The sequence below is a fragment of the Lissotriton vulgaris genome, chromosome 5 (assembly GCF_964263255.1).
Source record: "Lissotriton vulgaris chromosome 5, aLisVul1.2, whole genome shotgun sequence".
Classification (NCBI taxonomy): domain Eukaryota; kingdom Metazoa; phylum Chordata; class Amphibia; order Caudata; family Salamandridae; genus Lissotriton; species Lissotriton vulgaris.
In genome coordinates this window covers 797,583,440-797,606,588 of record NC_141693.1, presented here as the reverse complement: position 1 = coordinate 797,606,588, position 23,149 = coordinate 797,583,440, and the positions used below count along the sequence as shown (strand labels likewise).

Genomic DNA, 23,149 nt, shown 5'->3' with positions numbered 1-23,149 from the left:
GTTCCTTGGACGTATCTCTCTTCCCTGGTCCAGTGTGCTTGGGAGTATGGGCAGGTATTGACTCTTACTCTGAGGGTAGCAATTTCTCTAATAAAAAACATGTTTAGGACTTTTCCTCCAATTTAGAATATACTTGTATGCAGTTATCTTTTACTAGTTGGTTGTACATGGAAATATCGTCCAGGGGTGAAGGACTCAACGGATGTGTATCTAGTCACTCCTATAGGGCACCTGCTTCGTGGTCTTTCCATTGGTTTTTTAAGGCATTCTGACCCCTCCATTTCTTGAAACAGACCCTTGGCTTCTGGGTCCTCTTCTTTATATAAAAATCACCTGATCCTCATCTTCCAGTGGCTCTGGGGTAGTTGGAGGCACTTGCTCTCATCAGTCCTTGCCCTATTGTGTGTGCTCCTTCAAAGCTTTCAACTGAATCCTTCTGGGACGATTGTGGCTATTTCGGCATTGAGATGCCTTTTTCTTCTGTTCGATCTTGATTGCGCGCGCTTCAGCATAGAGTATGGGTGTTGATCTTTTTGAACACAGAGTCTTCATGTGACTGTTTATTTTTGACCCGTTCTTCGCCTTCTCCTGACTTCAGTTGTCCTCCCACACCGGAGTCTTTTCGGCAGTATGTCTGCCTGCGGTGTCCTTGGTGCGGGACCATAGGGGTTCTTTTGCCTTCTGCTTGCCTTTGGTCAGTGAGAGCTTCAATACAAATGCAGTTTTTGATGTTCTAGAGTCTGTTCTAGACTCACCTGCACTCTGTTTCTTCGACGTTACCTGTGATAGTTTATCCTTATGTTTTCAGTGTCCTAGTAAGATGTCAATGACCTCCTTTTCGATGTCTGAGCCCTCTCCCTTGGCTCCTTTAGTGATGTTGTCCTCCTCGCTTGATAACCCCAGGTCTCTCAATGACAGTTTACCCATTTGCGCCTGCATGGCGTAGTTGCTTTCCTTTGTTTTTTCCTTGCTCTTAAGGTCTTTGGTTTGAATTCTGCGCAGGCCTCACAGTTTGGTAAAGTGGACTCTTGGTAGACAAAGGTTGCCCACCTGATGGTTGTCCTTCTGGACAAACTTGTGATGACCCTCTGGGAAGAACCAAAAGGTTGTGGTCTCCATATCACCTGGGACAGGGCCCCCCCCACCCTGTCCATACGTGCTCCAACCTTCTCTCGATTTGAAGTATGCTACTACCCTTTCTTCTTTGCACTGTGGGAATAACTACTGGGTTCTCCAAACTGGATCACAGTATCTACGGTTTTCCTCTGGAACTTCTGCATTTTCTACAACAAACGGTCAGGATAATCCTCTTCTTTCAGCTAGTGGGGAGCCTTTGGCAATGCTTCCTGACCCAATGGCAGAAAAAAATAATTTTAAGATGGCGACCATATGTGGAGGTTTCCAGAGTGAGGCATCTGATGTCAGGAGAGGTTGGACTGAACACCAAACGGTGGGCCCAAATAAATAAAATAAAGAGGCAGGAGAAGAAGGACTAATATGTAAGAGGAGAGTTCCAAACCCAACCACTAGATGGTGGAATGATGTACAGCATATGAATCCAGAGAAGATTCACACTGCAAAATAGAAAACATTGAACAGAAGAACCAGGCTGTGGTCATTTGTCCTACATGGAATGGCAACAAATGGAAGCCAACAGGAACAATGCCAATTGAGCCAATCTATTTTCAAGACTAGTCTATTAAATAAACATTTATGAAGACTTCAGTCACATTACATCTTTACTGAAAAAATATCCTGGTCAAAAAGTAATACATTTTTTTTATCTACAATGAAAAGTAATCTTACCAGTTGATTTCTCCTCTGTCTGTTTTCTCATTTACCAAGTCCTTCCACTGTTCATGCGTGCTTTTAATTATTTCAACAGCAAATGCCTATTAAAAACACACAATTGTAGAAAGATTCAAAGCAATGTTTTACAGTTCTAAACATGACAAAGGAATTAATACAGTTTAAAAGATACACTAGTGGGTGTAGTGACCGAAGTCTCTGCATGGTTTGAAACACCTGAGCCACTCCCGCCACAAATTTCTGTTATTCGTTTTTTTTGGCCTGCCCAGTGCTTTTGCACCAGTGGCCCTAATTATTAAGTCCACTCCAGTTGCCTGTGTTTTTACCCGCACTTACACCACTAGGTAAAGTGTATACCCAAAGTGAAGCCTGTGATGTTGAGCACATATAGGGGCCCCTTCATAAGCGGTTACAGGACGACTTATAAAGGGCAACAGCAGATTAGAGTCACAGCATCAGAGGCCTTTATTCTTATACCCCTAGAAATGCGAGGTCTTGCTGGTCTCTCCCTCGTGTCCTCAGTTCAATCTCCATACTAGGGTTTTCAACCATAAGACTGTGGGTGCAGGATGAGGCAAGTCTACAAGAAGAGTGGTGGTCACTGAGAACACATGGTGTGCCTGCACAAATTGGCGGTTCGTCTTCAGGTTGTCTTTGTACTTGTGTGAACACAGAAACATCCAGGTCCTTGGTTTGCCCTGTAACTACTCCAAAGCTCCAAGGTGTCAGATGACTGGGAAAATCTATGTTGGCTGAAAGCCAGCCTAGTTTTTAACTACACTGTGTGTACACTTTTGCCCTTTATGTGCTATGCACTGCCATTCAACGGGGACCTTGGTCGAACATTCTTGGTGCAAGCAAAATTTTAATATCAGAAGACACCAGGACTCCTCTATCTTCTGGATTATCTTGGGAAAACTGGACACTGGTGCAAAAGCCAGGGCGATTGACTTCCTAATGTTGTAGGCTTAGAAATAAAAGAATGGCGCTTACAGGTTTTAGTGACCATGCTTACCTGGCCCGTAACATGCGGTGGGAGTTCAAGCCCCACACCAAGCCAGATCGAATACCAAAACTGATATTGGAAAGAAATAATGGTTACATTTTAAAGTAGGATAGGGTGGTGGGATGCGATTTTCTCCACACCTTGCTTGTTAAATATCTGCAGTTCATGATCTGTCCCGATATAGAAGTCCCACCCGATCAGGTTATACTAGCTTTGAAGTACTTACGAGAGGGATTAAAAACCAATGAACACGCTACCCTAGGAAGAAAGATTGGACCCAAGGCTTGTGTTTGATCACAATTGTACGCAAGCCGCCTACAGACTACATAATGCCTTATGAGCAACCCCAAAGGATGAGAGTCGCATACGATATCTACGAGCAAGTTATAAAAAGGTAAGAGTTGCGAGATTAAGAGAGCTAAACGTCAAAGCGTGGTAAGATCTGAGACTGGCACTTCATAAAAAAGGGCCCGATTCACAGAACTAACTTAAGACAAAATCCTTAACTTACTACCATTTTGGTATTCACAGAAGGCACTTACTCATATCGGTATTCACAGAAGTTACGAGTCCTAACTTTAGAACTCCTAAATGCCTTCTGTGAATACCGAAAGTCTTAAAGTTAAGATTTTTCTCCGTTTAGGAGTCCTAACTTTACTACTCCTAAACTGAGAAAAATCCTAACTTTAAGGCTTTCGGTATTCAGAGAAAGCATTAAGGAGTCCTAAAGTTAGAACTCCTAACTTCTGTGAATACCAAAATAAGTAAGTGCCTTCTGTGAACCCCAAAATGGTAGTAAGTTTAGGATTTTGTCTTAAGTTAGTTCTGTGAATCGGGCCCAAGGACTCCTGCGAAGGTGTCACTCCTAAAGGATGAGGGGGATAGATACACATATAGAAGGATGGGTATCCCATTTCCAAAACATATTTAAGAATACAGCTTTAACTACAAATATTTATTAAAGCGCTCATGATCAGGGATCTAATATTCAAGGTAGAAAAAAAAATTGATTTTGCACTGGCGCAGTCTACCTCAGTGAAGGCGGTTGGGCCCAATGGGGTTCCGCCAGACATATTTTTGGAAACCAAAGCGCTTTGGGCACCGGTGTGGACTAATGTTTAATGTTGTATCGAAGAGAGGTCACCGTAGCTCCTGGAAGCAGTTGGTTATTGTCCCAATCTATAAGAAGGGTGATAAGGCTGAAATGAAAAATTACAGCAATTGATAGCACAGCAAAATTAATGGGGAGAGGACTGGGGTCAAGAGGAAAAACATTAGCAGAAGTTGAGGACGGCTTCAGAAAAGGAAAGGGCACTATCGATCAGTGTCCAAACCAGACTATGATTATATCCAAATATACGCTAGCCAAAGAAGGCCAGTTATATTTGGCTATCATGAACTTAACAACCACCTTAGATTGCGTATCTCATAGTAAATTATAGGTAATAATGGAAGAAATGGGAGTGGATCCCCAATTATTACTTTTATAAGGTAGCTGTATACAGGAGCGACAGGATACGTTCGGTATGGAAAGAATGGAGAACCTACAAGGGCTTTTAATATTGAGAGAGGGGCAAGACAGAGTTGCGTATTTGCCCCACTCTTCTTCTCTGTACACTCATGGGCTAGAGGCAATCCTGGGTCGTACTATGAAAGATGCCTCTATGTGGAACCATCCCCCTTACCCCTCTATGCGGATTACGCTGTACTCCTGGCCAGAACTTCTATGGAGCTGCAGAAACTCATACAGGAGTATTGGAGCTACATGGCTAGATTAGATTAGACTTGTGTGCAAATGTTTTGAAATCTTTTATTTTGTTCTCAGGAGTCTGTCCTAAGGAACCTTTTAATTTCCACATAAGGGAGCGGAAACTGGAGGTGGCGGACTCATTTGCCCATTTGGGAGTAATATTTGATAACAAAGCTATCTTGGAAAAAGATGATGCTAAGTAGAAAGGCCCTTCTGGAAAATGGGATTAGGGCACTTGCAAATCTTTCTACAAAGCTGGGTTCAAAGCCTTATCAGAAATCATAAATATATACCAATTAAAAACACTGACAAGTGCCACATATAGGGCAGCAATTTGGGGAACAGCAGATTTGGTTCCACTCCAGCTTGGGGAGGATGCCTTCTGCAAGAAATTACTCTCGCTTCCCCAATTGTGTGCAAATTATTTACCACACGCTGAATTACATTTTACCATACCTTGAGGATGTTACTAGACAGGCCCCTCTGTTGCTACGGCTTTTCATATGGAAAAGACAATGGGTACAACTAAATCAGGTGATCCTAAGGGACTGTTTGAAATTGGATTATGCCCATAGGATCCAGTGGTTAAAATATGTAGAGAACACTTTCTCTGAGATGGGTCTTCAACACGTATTTGAGTCGCCAGTGCGGTGTGCCTTGTTCTCAAAGGCGAAATTCAAAAAAATGTTCCTAGAAAAGTGGCTAATGATAGGTGGGAAAGGAATAAAGCTAAAACTACAATAATTGCATACAGTTACCTCCCACCTGTCAAAGACCTATAACACTCATACCGCTCATTTGTACAGAACCTTCAGTATAGATACATCGGGATTAGATTTAGGCTGAAATATATTACTTTAATGTCTGTTTTCCCGGCTAACACTCACTCGATGAACGATTTAACACTCTGTCCATGTAACGGGAGAGCAGCACAAACAACGCTACGTATTCTGTTTTTTTTGTACCTTTTAAGGAAACGCTTGGTTAGTTCCAATGCTACGGAAGGATAAGGTTACTTACCCAGTAAGCATCGGTTTTTGGCATGTAGAGCTGTAGATTCACATGCTTTGCATAGTCTTTCTAGTTACGAGGTAAGGGGACTTCTCCTTTCTGTGAATGTGTGCATGGGCATGGATTCCACTGTTAGAGTGTTTTCCAGCAAGAGTGTGAGAATGGAGTAAGTGAGTGTCGTAAAAAGATGTCCATGTGTAGATAACGTTAATAATGAGAACTGCAACAACTACAGGTGCATGGGGAGGCAGGGGCACCACATGTGAATCTACAGCTCTACATGCTAAGAACAGATACGTACTGGGTAAGTAACATTATCAGTTTGAGGTACGAGTTCTGTAATTCCACATGTTTTGCATTGACTATATAGCAGTATTCTCCCAAAGGGGTGGCTAATCAGTAGATGTTGCCGTTTTTTGGAAAAGTGTTTTCAGCACTGCCTGTCCCACAGTGGCTTGTTGGAGTGCTAGTACAGCCACACAATAGTGTTAGGTAAAAATGTGTGGTATATACTAGGCTGCTGCTTTACAAATGTCAACTATAGGAATGTTACTTAAAAAGGCCATAGATGCCCCTATTTTGTGAGTGGAATGCACTCTAGGGGGTATAGATTAAGTTATTTTTGCTTTTGCGTAGCAAGTTTGAATGCACATAACAATCCATCCTGAAATGCTAGATTTAGAAATAGGATTGCCTTTGTGAGGTGGTGTAAATGAAACAAAGTTGCTTTGTTTTACGAAAATCTTTTATGCTTTCGATATAATACAAAGTCAAAAGTTTTATTTGCATAATTAGTTAAAATGGTTACAAAATTCGCATAATAAAATAACAGTGCAAAATTTAAAAATACTGAAATTAGTGTCTCTCAGTCTCTCTTTTTGCTGGAGACTGGGCATAATAAAATTCAGGGGTTCGGGTCAACCAGTTCTCCCGCCAGCTGGCTGGGCCTCCTGTTCTGTTAGTTCTAGGCATTTTCTTGCTTCTGCCATGAGCTCCACGGCATGCCAGGATTATGGAGGAGCCTCCAAGCCAGCTTGTGACTGAAAGTCTGCAGGAGCGGATGTTTAGCTCGTTAAATATGGGTTTCAACTGGAGTAATCTCTGACTTATCAGGGCCGGACATATACAGAAAAGGTGGACAAGGGTTTCAAATTTGTAACCGCGGAGGCGACATTGTTTCGTCTGGTGAGACAGTTTCCAAGCCGGTAGTAAATCCTTTGAGAAATGCATCCCCATCCGGTAGGCTGTAAAGGCCTTTTTTAGATGACCACTGAAGTGGGATACCAAATATGCTTGTGGTTGTTGGATTGTGAAAGAGTTCATGATGGTCCAGGCATGCCGACATTTTGCCAATAACTTTGTCCTCCAAAAAGGATTTTCTTTTTGCTGACGAATTGGCTAATTTACTTAGCCTTACTTTGTCTGTCTCAGATTTCCAGACTGCTTCCAACTCCAACTTTTCCACACTGAGCTTCAGATATTTTCCCCAGATGTTCGGGGTTTTGGTTTCCCCCATTTTTTTATTTCCTCCCAGCTTAGCCAGTCCAATGTCTATGGGTCTGCAGATCTAAGTTTGACAGAATTTCACGAAGCCGCTCATGCTCCAGAACTTCTGGTTTTGCAGTCCAAATTCAAGCCTGACTTGTGAGGCAGAGGCGGATTTTGGCAAATTGAAAACCGATTTGTAAATTTTAATCTGCAAATAGTTTAAAAAAATCGACCTCCTTGCATCACCACTTGACTAAACCGTAAGATAGGGTGGACATAATCTGCGCTGCCATTACTTTTAACAGATGGTTATAGTTGGGACAATCCATTTTTTCCTTAAGAGAACGGTACGCAAAGATTAAAGATTGAACTTTTGCTTTTAGTGCTATTTTATGATCCTGGTCGTTTGCTCCCTTAGTGATTGTAATTCCCAAGTACTTGTAATACTCTTGTTCTTTGACTGTTGTTCCTTGGGCCAACCATTTATACTTTAACTTTTGTGGGTCTACCAGACGGACCACTTTGGTTTTTTCTTTGTTAAGTTCTAGGCTTTCCCGTTCTAGATACAAGGTTAATTTATTAATGTCTCTTTGTAGGCCGATTGGAGTTTTGCTCAACAATACAATATTGTCGGCGTATTGAAGGTAGTGTATTGGATTGTTTGCCAAAAAAGGAGGGTGGCTATCAGTTGAAACGATTGCGCTTGGGAGATCGGAGAGAAAAAGGTTGAAGAGGGTGGGGGCTAATACACAGCCTTGTTTAAGGCCTTGGTGCGTTTGTTTGCTACTGGTTGTACTACCTCCATTTCCCAGTTTCACTCTTACCCAAGTGTGATGATGTAGGGCTTTGATAGCTCTTAAGAGTTGGTAGGGCATCCCCCAGCTCTCTAATTTTCTCCACAAACACTCTCTGTTTACCCGGTCAAAGGCAGACTTGATGTCTATAAAACAGGCGTACAAGCGGGTGCCCTTAGCTTTTGCTTGATCCGTTAGGATAGACAGACAAGTTAGGTTTGTTGTTGTTCCCATTCCTTGCCTGAATCCTGTTTGAAATTTTGGGATGATTTTTGTTTCCAATATCCAAGCTTGTAGTTCGAGTAGGATACAGGAGGCGTAAAGTTTGGCCTCTACGTCTATTAGGGTTATTAGTCTAAAATTTGAGGGATTGCGATGGTCATCATGCCTAAAAATGGGATGGATGATACTGCCTTTCCAGGAGGCGGGTAACTCTACTTGTTTGTATATTTGGTTGAAAAGAGGCGTTAGGGTCTCTGCCCACAAGTCCGGGTCGTGCTTAAAGACTGCATTTGGCAGCCCATTTGGGCCTGCTGCACCCTCTGACTTTAATCTTGAGATTATAGTCCTCAGTTCATTTTTGGTGGTTAGGTCATCTAACTCTGTTGACCCCTTCTGAGGTTTTCCCGCTCTGGTTCCCTGTATTCATTGTTATTCAGTCCTTTTGATTCCTCCTCGTTATCCTTAGCTGCCCCTAAGTCTTTAAAGTGGCCTGGGTCTGTGTTGCTATATAGGGTTTGCACGTGTCTGATCCAGGTTTGTGCTCCGACAGCTGCTTCTTGTTGGAGTTTTGCCCCTTGGTTAAGGTCATTTATTATGCCCCAAAAGTCCCGGCTGTTTTCCCGCGATTAGCAGTTTGTTCCAGATACTTTCTTTGTATTGGTACTTTGCGGCCCTCAGAGCCTTCCTGTAGGTACTCCTTGCTTCCCTCAGATTAGATTTGTTTGCCACTGACCCCAGTGTTTTTTGACTTGCGAGGGCATGGACTTCTTTAGCAACCTCTCTTTTTGGCTCTTAGCTCCATGTTAAACCAAGGCTCCTTCTTGGTGTTAAAATTATTGTGGTTCCCTGACCTTGCTGGGAAGTTTTGCTGCAGGACCTGAATCATTCGCTCCCACTTTGGTAATAGGTCCTGCTCCTTTTGGGTTCCCAAGTTGGCCATATGGGCTTTAACTGAGTCCGTGATTTTGCCCAACCCATCTCCACGCCATTTTAATTTTCTCAGGTTAAACTTTGTTGCATGATGCAAAAGGGAGGTAGTTGTTGGCGCCATGCTTGGTGCAATGTTCAAACTTATTTGGGGGAAGTGATCACTTTCGACTCAATGTTCTATACCAAATGAGTCGACGCTGGAAATTAACTTGTCACTTACTATTGAGTAGCCGCTCAAATATGTGACGGCTGCCGGTATGTCCCCCTTTGTGTTGCCATTCAGGATGGACAGTCCATATTCGTTTAGTCTGGATACTAGTTTTTTTCCGCCACTGTTTCCAGTCATCTTCACCTTCGCCTTATTTTGATCAATTAGGGCGTTGTTGAAATCCCCGGAAATTACCTGTGGAAATTGCGAATAGCTCCTTTGCATGGCCTTAATAAGTGACAGCAAGGACGCGTGTTTTTCTTTTTGTGCCTTTGTCAGGATGGATGTAGACGTTGATTATTAACATTTTCCATGGCTCAGTCCCCGATGATGGAGCTTCGGTGATTTTTATCACATGGGCCTACTTCAGGCCTACGTCTATCTCCTCTGAAACCCAGTTATATTTATGGGTTACATACGTTGATAAACCACCACGGGGATGCCCATGCGTGGACAGGCTTTCTGCGTGTATTTGATGTTCTTTGAAACCTGAAATTGGAGTTGATTGCAGTTTCCATGATTCCTGGATCAAGATTATATCTTGTTGTAGGAAAAAGGCTTGAGTTTCGTGGTCCTGGGCCATTTCTCGAAAGCCATGCACGTTCCACGAGCAAATTCAAACTTTTGATTTCTTTGCTGGGTTCTTGGGGAGCCTCTCAATCTGCTGGGTTTCGTAGGGGTTTGGGTCTGGGTTAGGTAGCTTTATTGCACAGGGCGTTGGGTATCCACGACCAATCTGTTCTATCTGCGTAATGGAGATCTGTTATTTGTAGTTTGTGACTTTCATGAGCCCGCTCTGGCGTGGAGGCCCGGGCTCCTCGTAGACAAGTGGTATGTTGACCTCTGCTCCCTTGCCCCTTGTTTTGGTTGTAAGGGATAGGGGTACCTTGGACGCCTGTGGCGCATTAGGGATATTCCCCATGATTCAAACTGGGGTCTTGCAAGATATATCCTTTCTACCAAATCCTTTGAGGCCCAAGTTGTAACTGTTTCTTCGATGGCCGCGTTGCTTGCATTTTGTTGGAATTCGACGGAATAGAGGTCCTGAGAAGTGATTTCTTTTAGAGCTGACGTCTCATTGAACAACTTTAACAAATTGCCTCGATTCAGAATGTCCTGTGTCCCCCTTGTTGGATATTCCGGAATAAAAGTTAATTTTAGGTCGAACGGCTCTGGATGATTGCTTGGCCCCTTATGCGTTGCACCTACATTACAAGTTGGCGGGTTGTAAGGTTGAATGCTGTCGCAAGCAGGATGGTTCGATTGTTGTGCTTGCTCCTTCTGTACTGCCTCGGTTATGTTTTTTTTTTTGGGTTGGGACGATGTTGATTAACTTCATTTGGGCCGTGCTTTGCTCCCTTCATAGTAGCAAACATTTGCGTTCCTTGTCCAAGACAGTAATTCGCATGGGGGTTGTCTCGGTTTTAATTTCGAGAGCTGTTGCTAATTCCGGAGTTTCATGGGCGTTTCTTTCAAATATTGTAGGTGATTGTTGCTCAAAAACAATTTTTGGATCAAGGTTACGGGCCCCTTTAGGAGTGTGTTTTTTGACCGAGCCATTCTTTTCCAGGACTGATGACAGCTCTTGATGCTCCCAACCTCCATGTTTGACCACTTGTTTTGGCTTCATTTTTTTTTTCATCCCAGCTCTTGCGCTTGTTGTTGCTGGTTCAATCTTGTGTCCGTTTGGCTGTTCCCTATGGAAGGGGACGGGGTCGTCTTGCCTCCTGACCTGGCGCCTTCGCCCTTTGTTGAGATTAATGGATTTGGTTTATCCCCTATGGATGGGGACGGGGTCGTTTTGGCTCCTGACCTGGCGCTTTCGCCCTTTGTTGTGATTAATGGATTTGGTTTATCAGGTTGGTCTGCAGGAGTTTCCTCACCCACTGGCGACCCTTTCAAGAAATTAAATTTGTTTTCGTGATGAGTATTGGTGTTAAATATGGGGAAGATTTTGCCAGGAACTAGGTTTGCTTGGTTCTTGTACTTGAGCCTGGCCTTCCTCGCCCTTTTCCTTTCTCTCTTTGTTGGATTGTTTTCGAATGAGGGTTGTTGGTTAGGTTGTATTTCTTCAATGTCTGATACTGTTTTATCCATACCACTTTCCTTTGCTCGTTGCTCCTGATCCGGTGGTTGTTTACTTTCTTGTAAGTCCGTTTAAGAGCAGTCTCTTGAGTAGTTGTGGTTTCTCCTGAGGGGGCTTAGTGTCTGTTGTCTGACTGTGGACGCATGATTGTTTTACCTCCCCTAAAATGTCCATCAAAATGGCCGGGAGGCTTGCTAGCTTTTCAATGATGCTTCCACATCTGCAGTTTCGTTGTTGATTGCTCCAGCTGGTATTGGGCTCTAAATTCTCCTGGGTTGTTAAGAGCGCTGAAACAGAGTCCAGTTTAGCGTTTATACCCGAGATATGCCCGGCCATTAATGTAATAAGGTCTATCTGAACTTCCATTTTGTTGGATTGGCAGTTCAGCACCCTTATTGCTTGCTCAAGAGTATTTAGCAGAGACTGGGTCCATGGAATGGAGGGCTCGTCTTTTTGGATTTTACTCAAGTCCTTGGGTTCTAAAGTCGGACGTGCTCCCCGATGAAATTGTGATTGGCGCGGAGTGGGTGGGGTGTAATTGATTTGCCTGCATAATGATGCTATCATTTGAGGATAATATATAATACAATAAAGCTCTTTTGACGTCAAGTTTGTGAAGAGCTCGTTCTGCTACAGAATCAGGTTGAGGAAAGAACACGGGTAACTCAAATGATCGGTTAATAGGGAAAGCAGAAACCACTTTGAGAAGGAATTTGGGATTGGTGCAAAGAACTACCCTATCTTTATGGAGCTGAAAGAAGGGTTCTTTCAAAGTTAAAGCCTGTAGTTCACCAACTCTTCTTAATGAAGTGACAGCGATGAGGAATGCAACCTTCCAAGAGAGAAACCGTAAAGGACACTTGTGTAGCAGTTCAAAGGGTGGACCCATAAGTCTTGTAAGTACAATATTAAGATTCTACACTGGTACAGGTGGAATTCTTGGTGGTATTACTCTTTTCAAGCCCTAAATAACAGCTTTGATGACAGGAACTTTGAACAAAGACACATGTGTTTTGTAAATAAGCAGCTACTGCTGTAAGGTGCAACCTAATAGATGTGTAGGCTAGCCCACATTGCTGTAGGTTTAAAAAGGTAACAGAATAAAAAAAATGCCATGTGCCCTGGTATTGTTAGACCTATCTGCGGCATTTGACATGGTCAATCATGACCAACTACTGTTGCGGATTACGGAGCTAAGAATCCAGGGCACGGCTTTTACCTGGCTCACCTCCTTTCTTAGACCGTTCACAGAGAGTCCAGCTAGCCGACCTGGTGTCCGATCCGGCCATCCTTTCATGCGGAGTGCCCCATGGCTCAGCACTTCGCCCCTTCTTTTCAACGCTTATCTAGCGCCCCTGATCTCCGCACTGAATCAGATAGAGTGTTGGATCTACAACTACGCCGACGATACCCAAATCATTGTCCAGCTTGACAGTTCACCATCAGCTCACCTGAAGATGTAAAACATTCTAAAATTTACTGTCAACTGGATGGCTGCAAACACTCTAAAGATAAATCCCGATAAAACAGGTATTGGCGGTCACCACAGCCTCCAACCCATGGAACGACCGATTCTGGCCTAAAGAACTTGGGCCTTTCCCAGAACCAGCTGTGGACGTGAAAAGCCTGGGCATCAAAATCAATGCCAAGCTATCCATGGCACAACAGGTGTCAGCAGTCGCAGGAACTTGCGTTGGACTGCTGAGACAGCTGCGAAAACTGTCCTCACTCCTCACCTTTGCCACTCTTAGACGGGCGGTCTCAGCCAAGATTCGGTCGCGTCTGGACTATGGCAACACTTTGTACTCTGGCATCCCACAACAACTACTGGCCAGACTACAGATTGATGACACAGCCAAACTGATTTTTAAAAAACCAAGACGGGCACATGCCATGCCTCTACTACACCACTTACACTGGCTCCCAGTCTTGCAGAGAATCAAGTTCAAAAGGTCTCTGCATCGCACATAAAATCCTGTATGGCCAAGCCCCAAGATACATCAAGGACCGCCTAACCAACTACGTCTCCAGGAGGGCGCTTCGGTCAGCAGAGGCCAACCTACTGGTATGCCCCCGCTTCAACCTGTCCTCTATGGACGGGAGGGCGTTGGACATCAATTCACCAGGTGTGGAACAACCTCCCGGCAAACCTTCGTAAAGAAGCAAATCTTCTTCCGTTTAGGAAGAAGTTGAAGACGTTACTTTTCTTAAAGGCTTGGGGCAATATTTAAGCAGCCATCTGCCCATTTCTTCTGGTTCAGGGGCGCCCTCTATACAGCGCTTAGAGACCTCTGGGTGATAATGCGCATTATAAATTACAATTACAGACAATGTTCTTCACTGAAGCATCTAGAGGTAAGCAAGCTCTGGTAGTAGATTTTCTTGCTTCTTTCCGAATAGTCACACAGTCTGTTGGTAAAATACCCAAACTATAGGACTTCAGGAGTCAAATCGTTAAGTTGCAGTCCTTAGGATTTGGATGCTTGATTTCACCATGGTTCCGAGTGAGGTGACTGGAGACGAGATGTAGCTTTTGATGTGGAACTACTGAGAGCTCTAACAAAGTGGTGTACCACGGTTGACGGGCCCATGTGGGAGCTACCAAAATCAGTGCGAGTGATATTTGTCTGAGATACTGAAGCGGAAACAGGAGTGGGAGAGACGGAAAAGCGAAGGCAAATATCCCTGACCAATTGATCCATAGGGCATTGCCTTTGGATAGAGGGTGTGGAAACCAGGAGGTGAAGTTTGGGTATTGTGCGTGGTCTACTGTGGCAAACAGATCTATTTGTGGGTATCCCCATTGTTGAAAGTATGGAAGGAGAACTTGGGGAGGAAGTTCCCACACGTGTATTTGCAGTCTCCTTCTGCTGAGGAGGTCGGCAATTTGATTGTTCACTCCTGGGAGGTTTTCTGCCAGAGGTGAATCTTGTGATGGATTGCCCATTTCCAAATTGTCTGAGGAAGGCATGACAGTTGGAGAGTGTTTCCCTCCTTGTTTTTGTACATAGCGGTCATGTTGTCTGTGCAGACTAGGACAATTTTGTCTGTGAGATGAGACTGAAAAGCTTTCAGCACTAGAATCACTGCTAGAAGCTCTAGATGGTTGATGTGGAGACTTCTTTGTGGTCCCCGAGACCTTGCACTGTGTAATGATGGAGACGTGCACCCCAACCGGTGAGGGATGCATCTGCTGTTACCATGACTTGTGGAACAGTGTCCATGAGAGGCTGCCCTTCTGAAACATTTTGGAGGATTCCACCACTGCAGAGAGCGTATGAATTCTGCTGTCTACCAACACTAGATCAGTTAATTGACCCTGTGACTGAATACACTGAGGTGGTAAGCATTCATTTAATGGACGCATGTGTGGTCTTACAGGAGGTACTACTGCAATGCACAAAGCCATCATTCCCAGTAGGTGCATGCAAGTCCTGGGTGGCAAGGTTTGGTTGGTTGGTTTGGAACTGCAGCAATAGAGTTTGGATACTGGAAATTCTGGCTGCATTGGGGAGGTAGAGAAGTGAGAGTGTTGAGAGTGGCTTCTATATAAGATGGCATCTGCAGAGACTGTAGGTGAGACTTTTGAATGTGGACCATGAAGCCCAGTTGGTAAAGTAGGTGTAGCATGGTCATGAGCCAGTTGTCTAGGTAGGAGAGGACATGCATTTGGTGTCTCTAAGATGAGCTGCTACCACTGCTAGGCATTTTGTAAATACCCTGGGAGCAGTAGTTACTCCGAATGGAAATACTTTGAACTGATAGTGTTTGCCTGCTATCACAAATCGGAGATATTTGCGTTGAACTGAATGAATGGGAATGTGAAAAGATAAGTCTTTTAAGACCAGTGTGAAAAAAAAAAAAGAAAAATCACCTTGCTGTAGGAGAGGAATAACCTGTTGAAGTGTAACCATATGTGGACATGATCTGACAGTATGTATTGGTTTAATTCTCTGAGATCCAAAATTGGTTTTTAAAGAAGTGTCCTTTTTTGGGAATTAGAAAGTAAACCCCTGAACCTTGGTACTGAAAAGGAACTGGTTCTATGGCTCCCTTTTGTAAGAGATTGCACCTCTTGTTTAAGTAACTACAAATGGTCTGACTACAATTTGTGAACACAAGGGGGAATGTTTTGTGGATTGGAGGGGAGCTTCAGGTAATAACCATGTTGGATAAGGTCTAGTACCCATTTGTCGGTTGTTATAGATTGCCAAACGGGGAAAAACTGTTGAAGTCTTCCCCAACAGGTGTTAAGTGATCTGGGGAAGTGAGAGTAAGTCAATGCTTATTAGGGGAAGGGGTGTTCTGTTGAGTGGCACTTTTACCCCTGCCTTTGGAATGGTTTTCTCTATATCCTCCTCGGTAGAAACCTCTAGAGGAAAATGATTGGTTGTTGCCTTTGTAAGAGGAATTATTTGGGTCTGAGGATGTTGTTTTGGACGCTACTCTATAAAATGAGCGCCGAAAGGAGCCTCTATTGGATTGGGACTGGAGCGCTCCCATGGAATTTGCCTATTCGGTGTCCTTTTTCATCTTTTCTAAGGATTGGTCGACTACAGAACCACACAGGTGTTCCTTGTCAAAGGGGGTGTTCAAAATGGACTGTTGAACCTCAGGGTTAAGCCCCAAGATCCTAAGCCATGCATGCCTTCTAAGGAGAACACTGGTATTGATCTCCCTAACTGCAGTGTCATCTGCGTCCAAGGCACATCTTATTGAGGAGTTAGAGATAAGTTTCCCCTCAAACTAACTGCTGTGCTTTATTTTGGTGTTAGCCTGGGTGATATTGGAGCAGTTGCTCCATCTCATCCCAGCGTGCCTTTAGTAGTTGGCTGGTAAGACCTGTGTGTTTGCGATCCGCCTGTGGTTAGCAGCTTGAACAGCTACTCATTTTCCAGAGGCATCAAAAAGTTTGGATTCTTTATCTGGAGGGGGGTGCATACCCAGATGTTTGAGAGTTAGCTCTTTTGCGAGCATTGGACACTACTAGTGAGCCAAGAGGTAATTGTTCCTTAATAGGCACATAATCTGATGGTTTATATTTTTTTATCTACCCTTGGAGTTAAAATATGTTCTCTGACAGTCTTTAAAGATATCATTTGCATGTCTTAGTATGCCTTTAAGCATGGAGTGTGTTGGACTTGACCTAGGTATGGACACAAGTGTTTCAGATAGAATGTTCTCTTCTAATGTTTCTTTGTGTAATGGTACCCCATGATACTCTGCTGCTCTGGTAATGACCTGTTGATAAGCCATATCATCATCTGGTGGTGAGGATTTTGCAGGAGAAATGTCTGGCTTATTGTCTACGGGGAGGGTCAATGGTGTAATCATTCCATGTGTCTGCAGGCAAATGAGTATCACCATCACCCTGATCCAAATCTGGATCTGTATGTGGAGATCCCCGAGGTCTTGTATAATGAATTTTCAATTATTAATTGTAGAGAAGAGGGTGGAGGTGGAGATTGTTGTGAGGCAGGACAAACACGGCTAGTAGCCATGTCCTCCTTCTTTAAGGGAATCTTATCAGACGTGTCCTCTGCAGGAAGCTTGTGTTTTGCTGGATTGTTAGCCAAAATATGTCCACCATCAGGATTAATATGATTTTTCTTTTGTTTGGGATTCAATTTTGGCTTTAAGAAAGTCTAAAATTGGTTCTGGAAGCTCGAGAATATGGTCCTTCGATTTGGGCGTCGAAATAGACTGGTCTTTAGAATGCTTCGGTGCTTAAGCGGAGGGATTTTGGCTCCGAAGCAGGTTAGTGTTTTGGTGCGGAGGATTGCGGCTCCGAACCAGATTTGTCCCTGGAGCCTGATTATTTTGGATCCGAAGGTAATTTCGCCCAACTTGGTCTCGAGCCAGAAGGCTTGACGGTTTGTTTTGGTGGCAGAGCGTCGGAAACATTGTCTAGGTGCCGACCTTGGCCAGAAGGCAGAGGTGGTGTCGTAGCCTTATGAGTTTTGGAAGGGGATTTAGGGGGCAAGGAGTCTTTGGTACTCACAGCATCCTGTCCGGGAGGCACATCTTCAAATTCCAGATCGATCGAGCTTGGAATTAGACTCTGGAACACATGGGGCCTCTTATTTTGAAGCGGACGCTTCGATCTCTTCAAGGGTGGATTTTTCCCCGAAGATATACGGAGTGTGTTGGATGCTTTGGCACTGCATCTCTAGTCGTTGAGCTAGACGATCGCGTAGTCTGCTTGGACCGAAACGACAAAAGCATCACAGCCTTCCGCCTTGTGCTCCGGAGAGAGGCACAAATTACAAACTTGATGTAGGTCGGTGCGAGGGTACTTCGCGTGGCACCTAGGACAGAACTGTAATAGAGTCCATTCCATCGGCCGAAGGCTGGCCCGATTCAGCAAGGCAGCCAGCCGCCCACGGGGTGTTTGATCGAAAATGGAGTTTGTGGAGCAATCTGATACGCAGAGAACAGGGAAACGTATACGGAAACAATACCGTCGAGGGTAGAGTGGATTGCACACCTTGGAGAACCCGAAGAACGTTTCTTTAGCTGGAGTGAGGAAATACATGTCCGAACCTGATGGCGGAAGAAAACAATCTAAAAATTGAGTCGATACCCATGTGCACCATCACCGAAAGGAGGAGTTACCTTAACTCGTGACTGGAAAGACTTCTTCGAAGAAAAACAAATTGCAAACATCCAGGCCCAACACTAGATGGCAGGAGTATGCAAAGCATGTGTATCTACAGCACACATGCCTCGAACATGCAATTTTGTCCAATGTTAGTTTCCAATGAGCTTTATACAACAGCTCTCAGATCTGTGTGTCATTCCCTCGCCTCTTATTTACAGACAGTAGCCAGACGAAGACGTCTATCTTCACAGATGTTTCAATTGATTGTTTTATATGGTATTGATGGAATAGTGAAGCTATGGGAATGATTTTAAATGATGTAGGTTTTATTGCTTTAAGCTTTTAACTTGTTCTGTACTTTAATGCATTGAAAAAATGCAAAATAAAGTAGAATTGATTTAGGACTTCCTAATCAAAAATGTATTACAAATTCAAAGCGTGTTCTTTAGTTGGCCCTCGCTTATCACCAGACCTACCAGACAGCACATATATAGGACTACTCCTTTTAAACGGTACTCTAACTGGACTACAGAGGCCTTTAGGGATCATCCCATGCAAACAGGCTCCAGAGCAGGGCCCGGCTGCAGCTTTCCTCAAGGGGCAAAAACCTAGACTAATCCACTGGAACCAATCTATACCGGTTGATGAGCCCTAATAAGGGGGAGACTGGTCCTGGGTTACTTGTGGTCTGGTTCAGGGAGGACCTGGACTGTTCCTATTGGAGAAGAACACAGACCGATTTGCATTTGGCTGGGTTCAAACTGAGGCAGATTGGTGTGCAAAATAATAGACTGATGCGCCCTGACTAATTACCAGTGCTGGGATTAATTCAAGCATTCCCTGGTGCACAACACAGGCCGACCGGGATGTGTGTGTGTGTGTGTGTGTGTGTGTGGGGGGGGGGGGGGGGGGGGGGGGGGGGGGGGGAAGAGCTGCAGGGGGGGGCCCTCAGCAAGGTACTCAGTCCTGAGAGCTCCTGTTTAAAACCGGAGTGGGGCCCATCCAGGTACCTTGCAGAGGGCCCCTCAACTTTCGTTACACCAGTGAGCATTCCATCAATCACGTTTCTTCAGGCCATGCTATGAGACCTGCCACAAGGGCGGGAGTTTTTTCTATACAAATTTGGGGACCAGAAGTTTTTTTAAAAAGGTTCGACTGAAGCTTCTTGGGACAGCACTCAACATCTGGAGGGCAATACGTAGAATCTTGAACATACCATACTACCACTCCCAAGCCCTAATTTGGGACTCCCCAGGTACACCAGACTCCTTATTAGATCGATTGGCCCTTCCTCTGAGAGCTGCAGGATTAACTAAGTGGGGAGATCTATCCAATGATTCCAAACTAATAGGCTGGGAATCTATTCTAAACCTAACTGGGGGTTCCATTTCCAGGTTTAAGTTTTACCAACTATCCTCCTGGTGGGGCAGTCAATATTGGGCTAACGAGGACGAAATTCCGATCTTGGGATTGATTAGCAGGGCGACTGGGAAGAAAGGAGAGGTTTCACTTTGGTATAACGCACTGGTGGGGGCAAAGGATGAACTAGGAGCGGACACCACCAAGCTCTGGGCTAATGCCGTTATTCAGGATCCCGAAGAGATGCTGAAGATTTGGATAGACTCATTTACAATTTCCCAAAAGATCATAAAACCATCCAACCTTAGGAGGAATCACCCATTTACAGCCTATAGGGCTTACTGGACTCCTGCTAAATTATCGAGGATCTCAGCAGAAGATTAGGTCCGTCCAAGATGTAGGTTACCAGATGCAGACGATAGACATATGTTTGTAGATTGCCACGAAATCGTTAACTATTGGGATCAGGTGATTGGGTTTTTAGAAGAGGTCCTATCCATACCAGTTACAAACTCCCCCAGATTAATACTTTTTGGTCTCCCTATGGAATACGACATTAGTAACAGTATTTCACAGTTTATTTTTTACGTTATTGTTATTGCCAGAAGGGAAATATGCAGGGAGTGGAAATCGGCAAGTCCTCCCCGATTTGCAGACTGTCTTAAGAACATTATGGCTGTTAGTCGTTTTGACCAATTGTGTGGAGGAGAGAGTGCTGCAAAAGTATGGTCTCAATTAATTGCATGGTCTGAGAGATAACGGACAAGGTACAAAAAAATGTCCAATGATTATGCCAGAGGTTTGTGGTCCGGTCCTCCCATAGGCTCCGATACATCACAAAGGGGAGTTGGACTAGGTAACGACCTACCTCTGGGCGATCTTCGCCGGCTATACACGGCAGCCTTGGCGGGAACAGTCAGTCCGTGGTAAAGGCCAGGAGATAAGCCCATCTAGAGTTGACAATATCTGGTGGCATTTATGAGGACAAAAAAAAAAGTAAAAAATTAAAAAAATAAAAATAAAAATCACGTTTCTGTATCTTTCAGGGTGACATACTAAGTGTGACAGGTATGCCGAGACACTAGTCTTGTGCACCCAGTGCCGCTTTAACCAAGCTATACTTAGCCGAGCCTATACTGAGCCGATGAGCCCTAATAAAGGTGAAACATCCCGCTTTGCTCATGTTCCGGCTCAGGGATGACCCAGCCTGCAGTTCGGGATGGACTATTTACACTGGTGCAAAGCCACGACTTGCACATGGAAGGGTCCAAACTCAGGTGGCATGGTATGCAAAGCAATCAGACTGTTATGTGGCCCTGAGTATTTAACCGTGGCTGCGATTAACTCAAGAATCGCGTATGTCACTTTTGGTATACAATGGTTAGAAAGGCTGATATAAGCAATGTAGAAGATCTTGCTCTTGAGGACTGTGAGGTCCTTCCTATCTCCAATGTAGGTGCTGTTGTAAACATCTAAGACTTTCACAGGTGAAGCATTAATGTGTCGTCTGGTGTCTTGCTGTGAAATCAAGAGACTGGTGTGCCACTGTCAAATATCAATAGGTATAGATCTCTTGTCGCTGTTGAAGGAAAAGCCCTGAGTAATCCAGAGGAAGCATCTGTTAACAATGAAAACCTGCTGAAGATCTGTCCCAAAGGCTGCAAGTGCCATGGCAAAAAGTTAATCTGCGCCCGGTCTGGGATGCCATAACTGCAAAAGAGAGCCTGCATGCAACAACCATGCAACTTGTGGTTGGACAGAGGCTGCTACTGCAGATTACCCATCAACAAACAACCGCCAAAGGAACCCTGCCAGAAGTTGGGAAAAGTGGGGCCCAGCTGTGACCAGCTCAAGATCCTGTGTGCAGAGGTACCTACTAAACTGATATAAGTCTGTTGCCCTGGTGAACTCAAATTAATGAAAGCCATACAACTTATTTACCCATCTAGTCAATTAAGAAATCCAGAGTAAAATGCAACTCTGCCCAGTCGACAGTGGATACTCTAGACAAATGGCAAACTCCAATAGTAGGGGAGGGCACCAGAAGGCGTGACACTTTAGTGAGAATCACAGATAACATTACAACCTTGTACTTGAATCCTCAAAGAAATTGTGCAGTATTTTGTTTTGTCAGGAAATGTAAGTACTCTTTTTACTATATGTTAATTTTCCTGTTGACGGATTGTTGATGTCTAAGCTCTTGCTCACCAGACTACCACCAATATCATTCTCCATGAGCAGCTTTTACTGTTCACTTTCACTGCTCAGAGTGGAGTGCAGAAAGGGAATACTTAACCCAGATTGCAAAGCCATGAAACACAGTACCCATAACACCAGTGGCAAACACCTCAATCACCACTTCTGGGGCTTAGTAGCACCCGTGGGCCCCAAAGGAGGCAAGCACTACCCAAGGAGAGAAAAATACTCAAAATTAATAGCTTGATTATATAATTAGAGCAAACATTTTTCACTGCTTCTTTGTGAAAGAATTAACAACCCAAATTCGAAGAATTACCAAGCGGTTCAAGCGTGTTCAGCAACCTGTGGTTTGGGTGGCTGATATAGCCCAGGGACTTCATCAGAAGCAGTGGCTGTGCCGCTAGATTTTAGTGGTCTTTGTGGCACATGTTCCACTGGTGTGAGAACCACAGACACCTGGACCATGTCACATTTAGCAGAAAGAGCATCATGTTGGATCTCTGGAGTGATCGTGATTGGAGTAAAGGTGCATACAAATGTGCTAAACAACGAATCGATAGGACATTGGAATTACGTGGGAGACATAACTTGTGCATTTGTTTTGTGTGAGACATCATTAGATGAAGCGGACCTGTAGAACTGCATGAATGAACACATGGATGTCTCTTATCTGTCAGTTTGATGTTCCAATGAGAGCGGTGTGACTACTGAGACAATTTTTACCAGTCTTAATTTTTACCCACCTGCTAAATCGTCTGTCTAAAAGGACATGAATGATTACATTCCCCTTGTTTGACATGTTGCCCTGCGAGACTGATAGCTTTCAAGGCCAGAAGTACCATCAGCAACTTGAGGAGAGGGATATGGTATGTCCCTCGCATGGGACTCCCAAACCTGTGTGTGAAGTGTCTTTCATAATAAATGGGATCGGATCTCTGAACCTTTTGGAGACTGCCAGGCTCTTTTCAGATGGTCACGGAGCATGCAGGGTCTACTGGGACCAACACTGATGGTTGAGGCTTTTTACTCCGGATATTCTAGGGTCCGACCTACTATGGATCCTGCTCAGCTGTGCCAAGTACCACTTCTGCACTTGACTCTCAGTGGCAGCTGTAGTCGAGCAGTACAGGCTCCCTCGGGCAGCATGTAGATCATGTAAGTGAACACAACTCATAGTTTGAAGTGCAAACAGTGCACACAATTAAGAAATTTCCAGCCAAATACTAGCTTTTACAACAAGTAGTATTTTATTTCTAACTGTACACAGGCAATAAAATGCAAATTCAAATGCAGCACTATCCCCTTGAGGTCGGGGCTCTAGCAGTTGTCAGGCAAATCACTGTCCCACCTTCCTTCGTGTAAAGTGCTCAGAGTTCTTTCCCAGTGGTTGAATCAGGAAAAGCAAAAATAACAATTGGACAAAATGCAGAACAATGTCATACATTGACCCCAATACAGAGATCTGGGCCTAAATCCATAGTTTTTTTGCTGCCCATGCCATTCCACTTTGAACCCAGCCATATGCAAATCAGTCTTGGCCATGTGCCCAATAGGAACAGTCCAGCCTGACCATGTGCCCAATAGGAACAGTCCAGCCTGACCTGCCAGGCCAGGCCATCCCTCGACTGGAAACAAGCATCCTAGCACCGGTTTCGGGGTTTCACCCCTCATCAGCCAGGTTAGCTT

General features: G+C 44.3%; 1 protein-coding gene across 1 annotated transcript in view; it reads right to left on the bottom strand.

Moving 5' to 3' along the window:
- The window catches only part of PPA1 (inorganic pyrophosphatase 1), a 282,780-nt gene that overhangs the window by 66,447 nt on the left and 193,184 nt on the right, over window positions 1-23,149 (bottom strand). Inside the window, exon 8 of the mRNA XM_086922264.1 lies at window positions 1,807-1,892. Within this exon, the coding sequence (XP_086778390.1) occupies window positions 1,807-1,892 (86 nt within the window). The remainder of the gene's footprint in view (window positions 1-1,806; window positions 1,893-23,149) is intronic.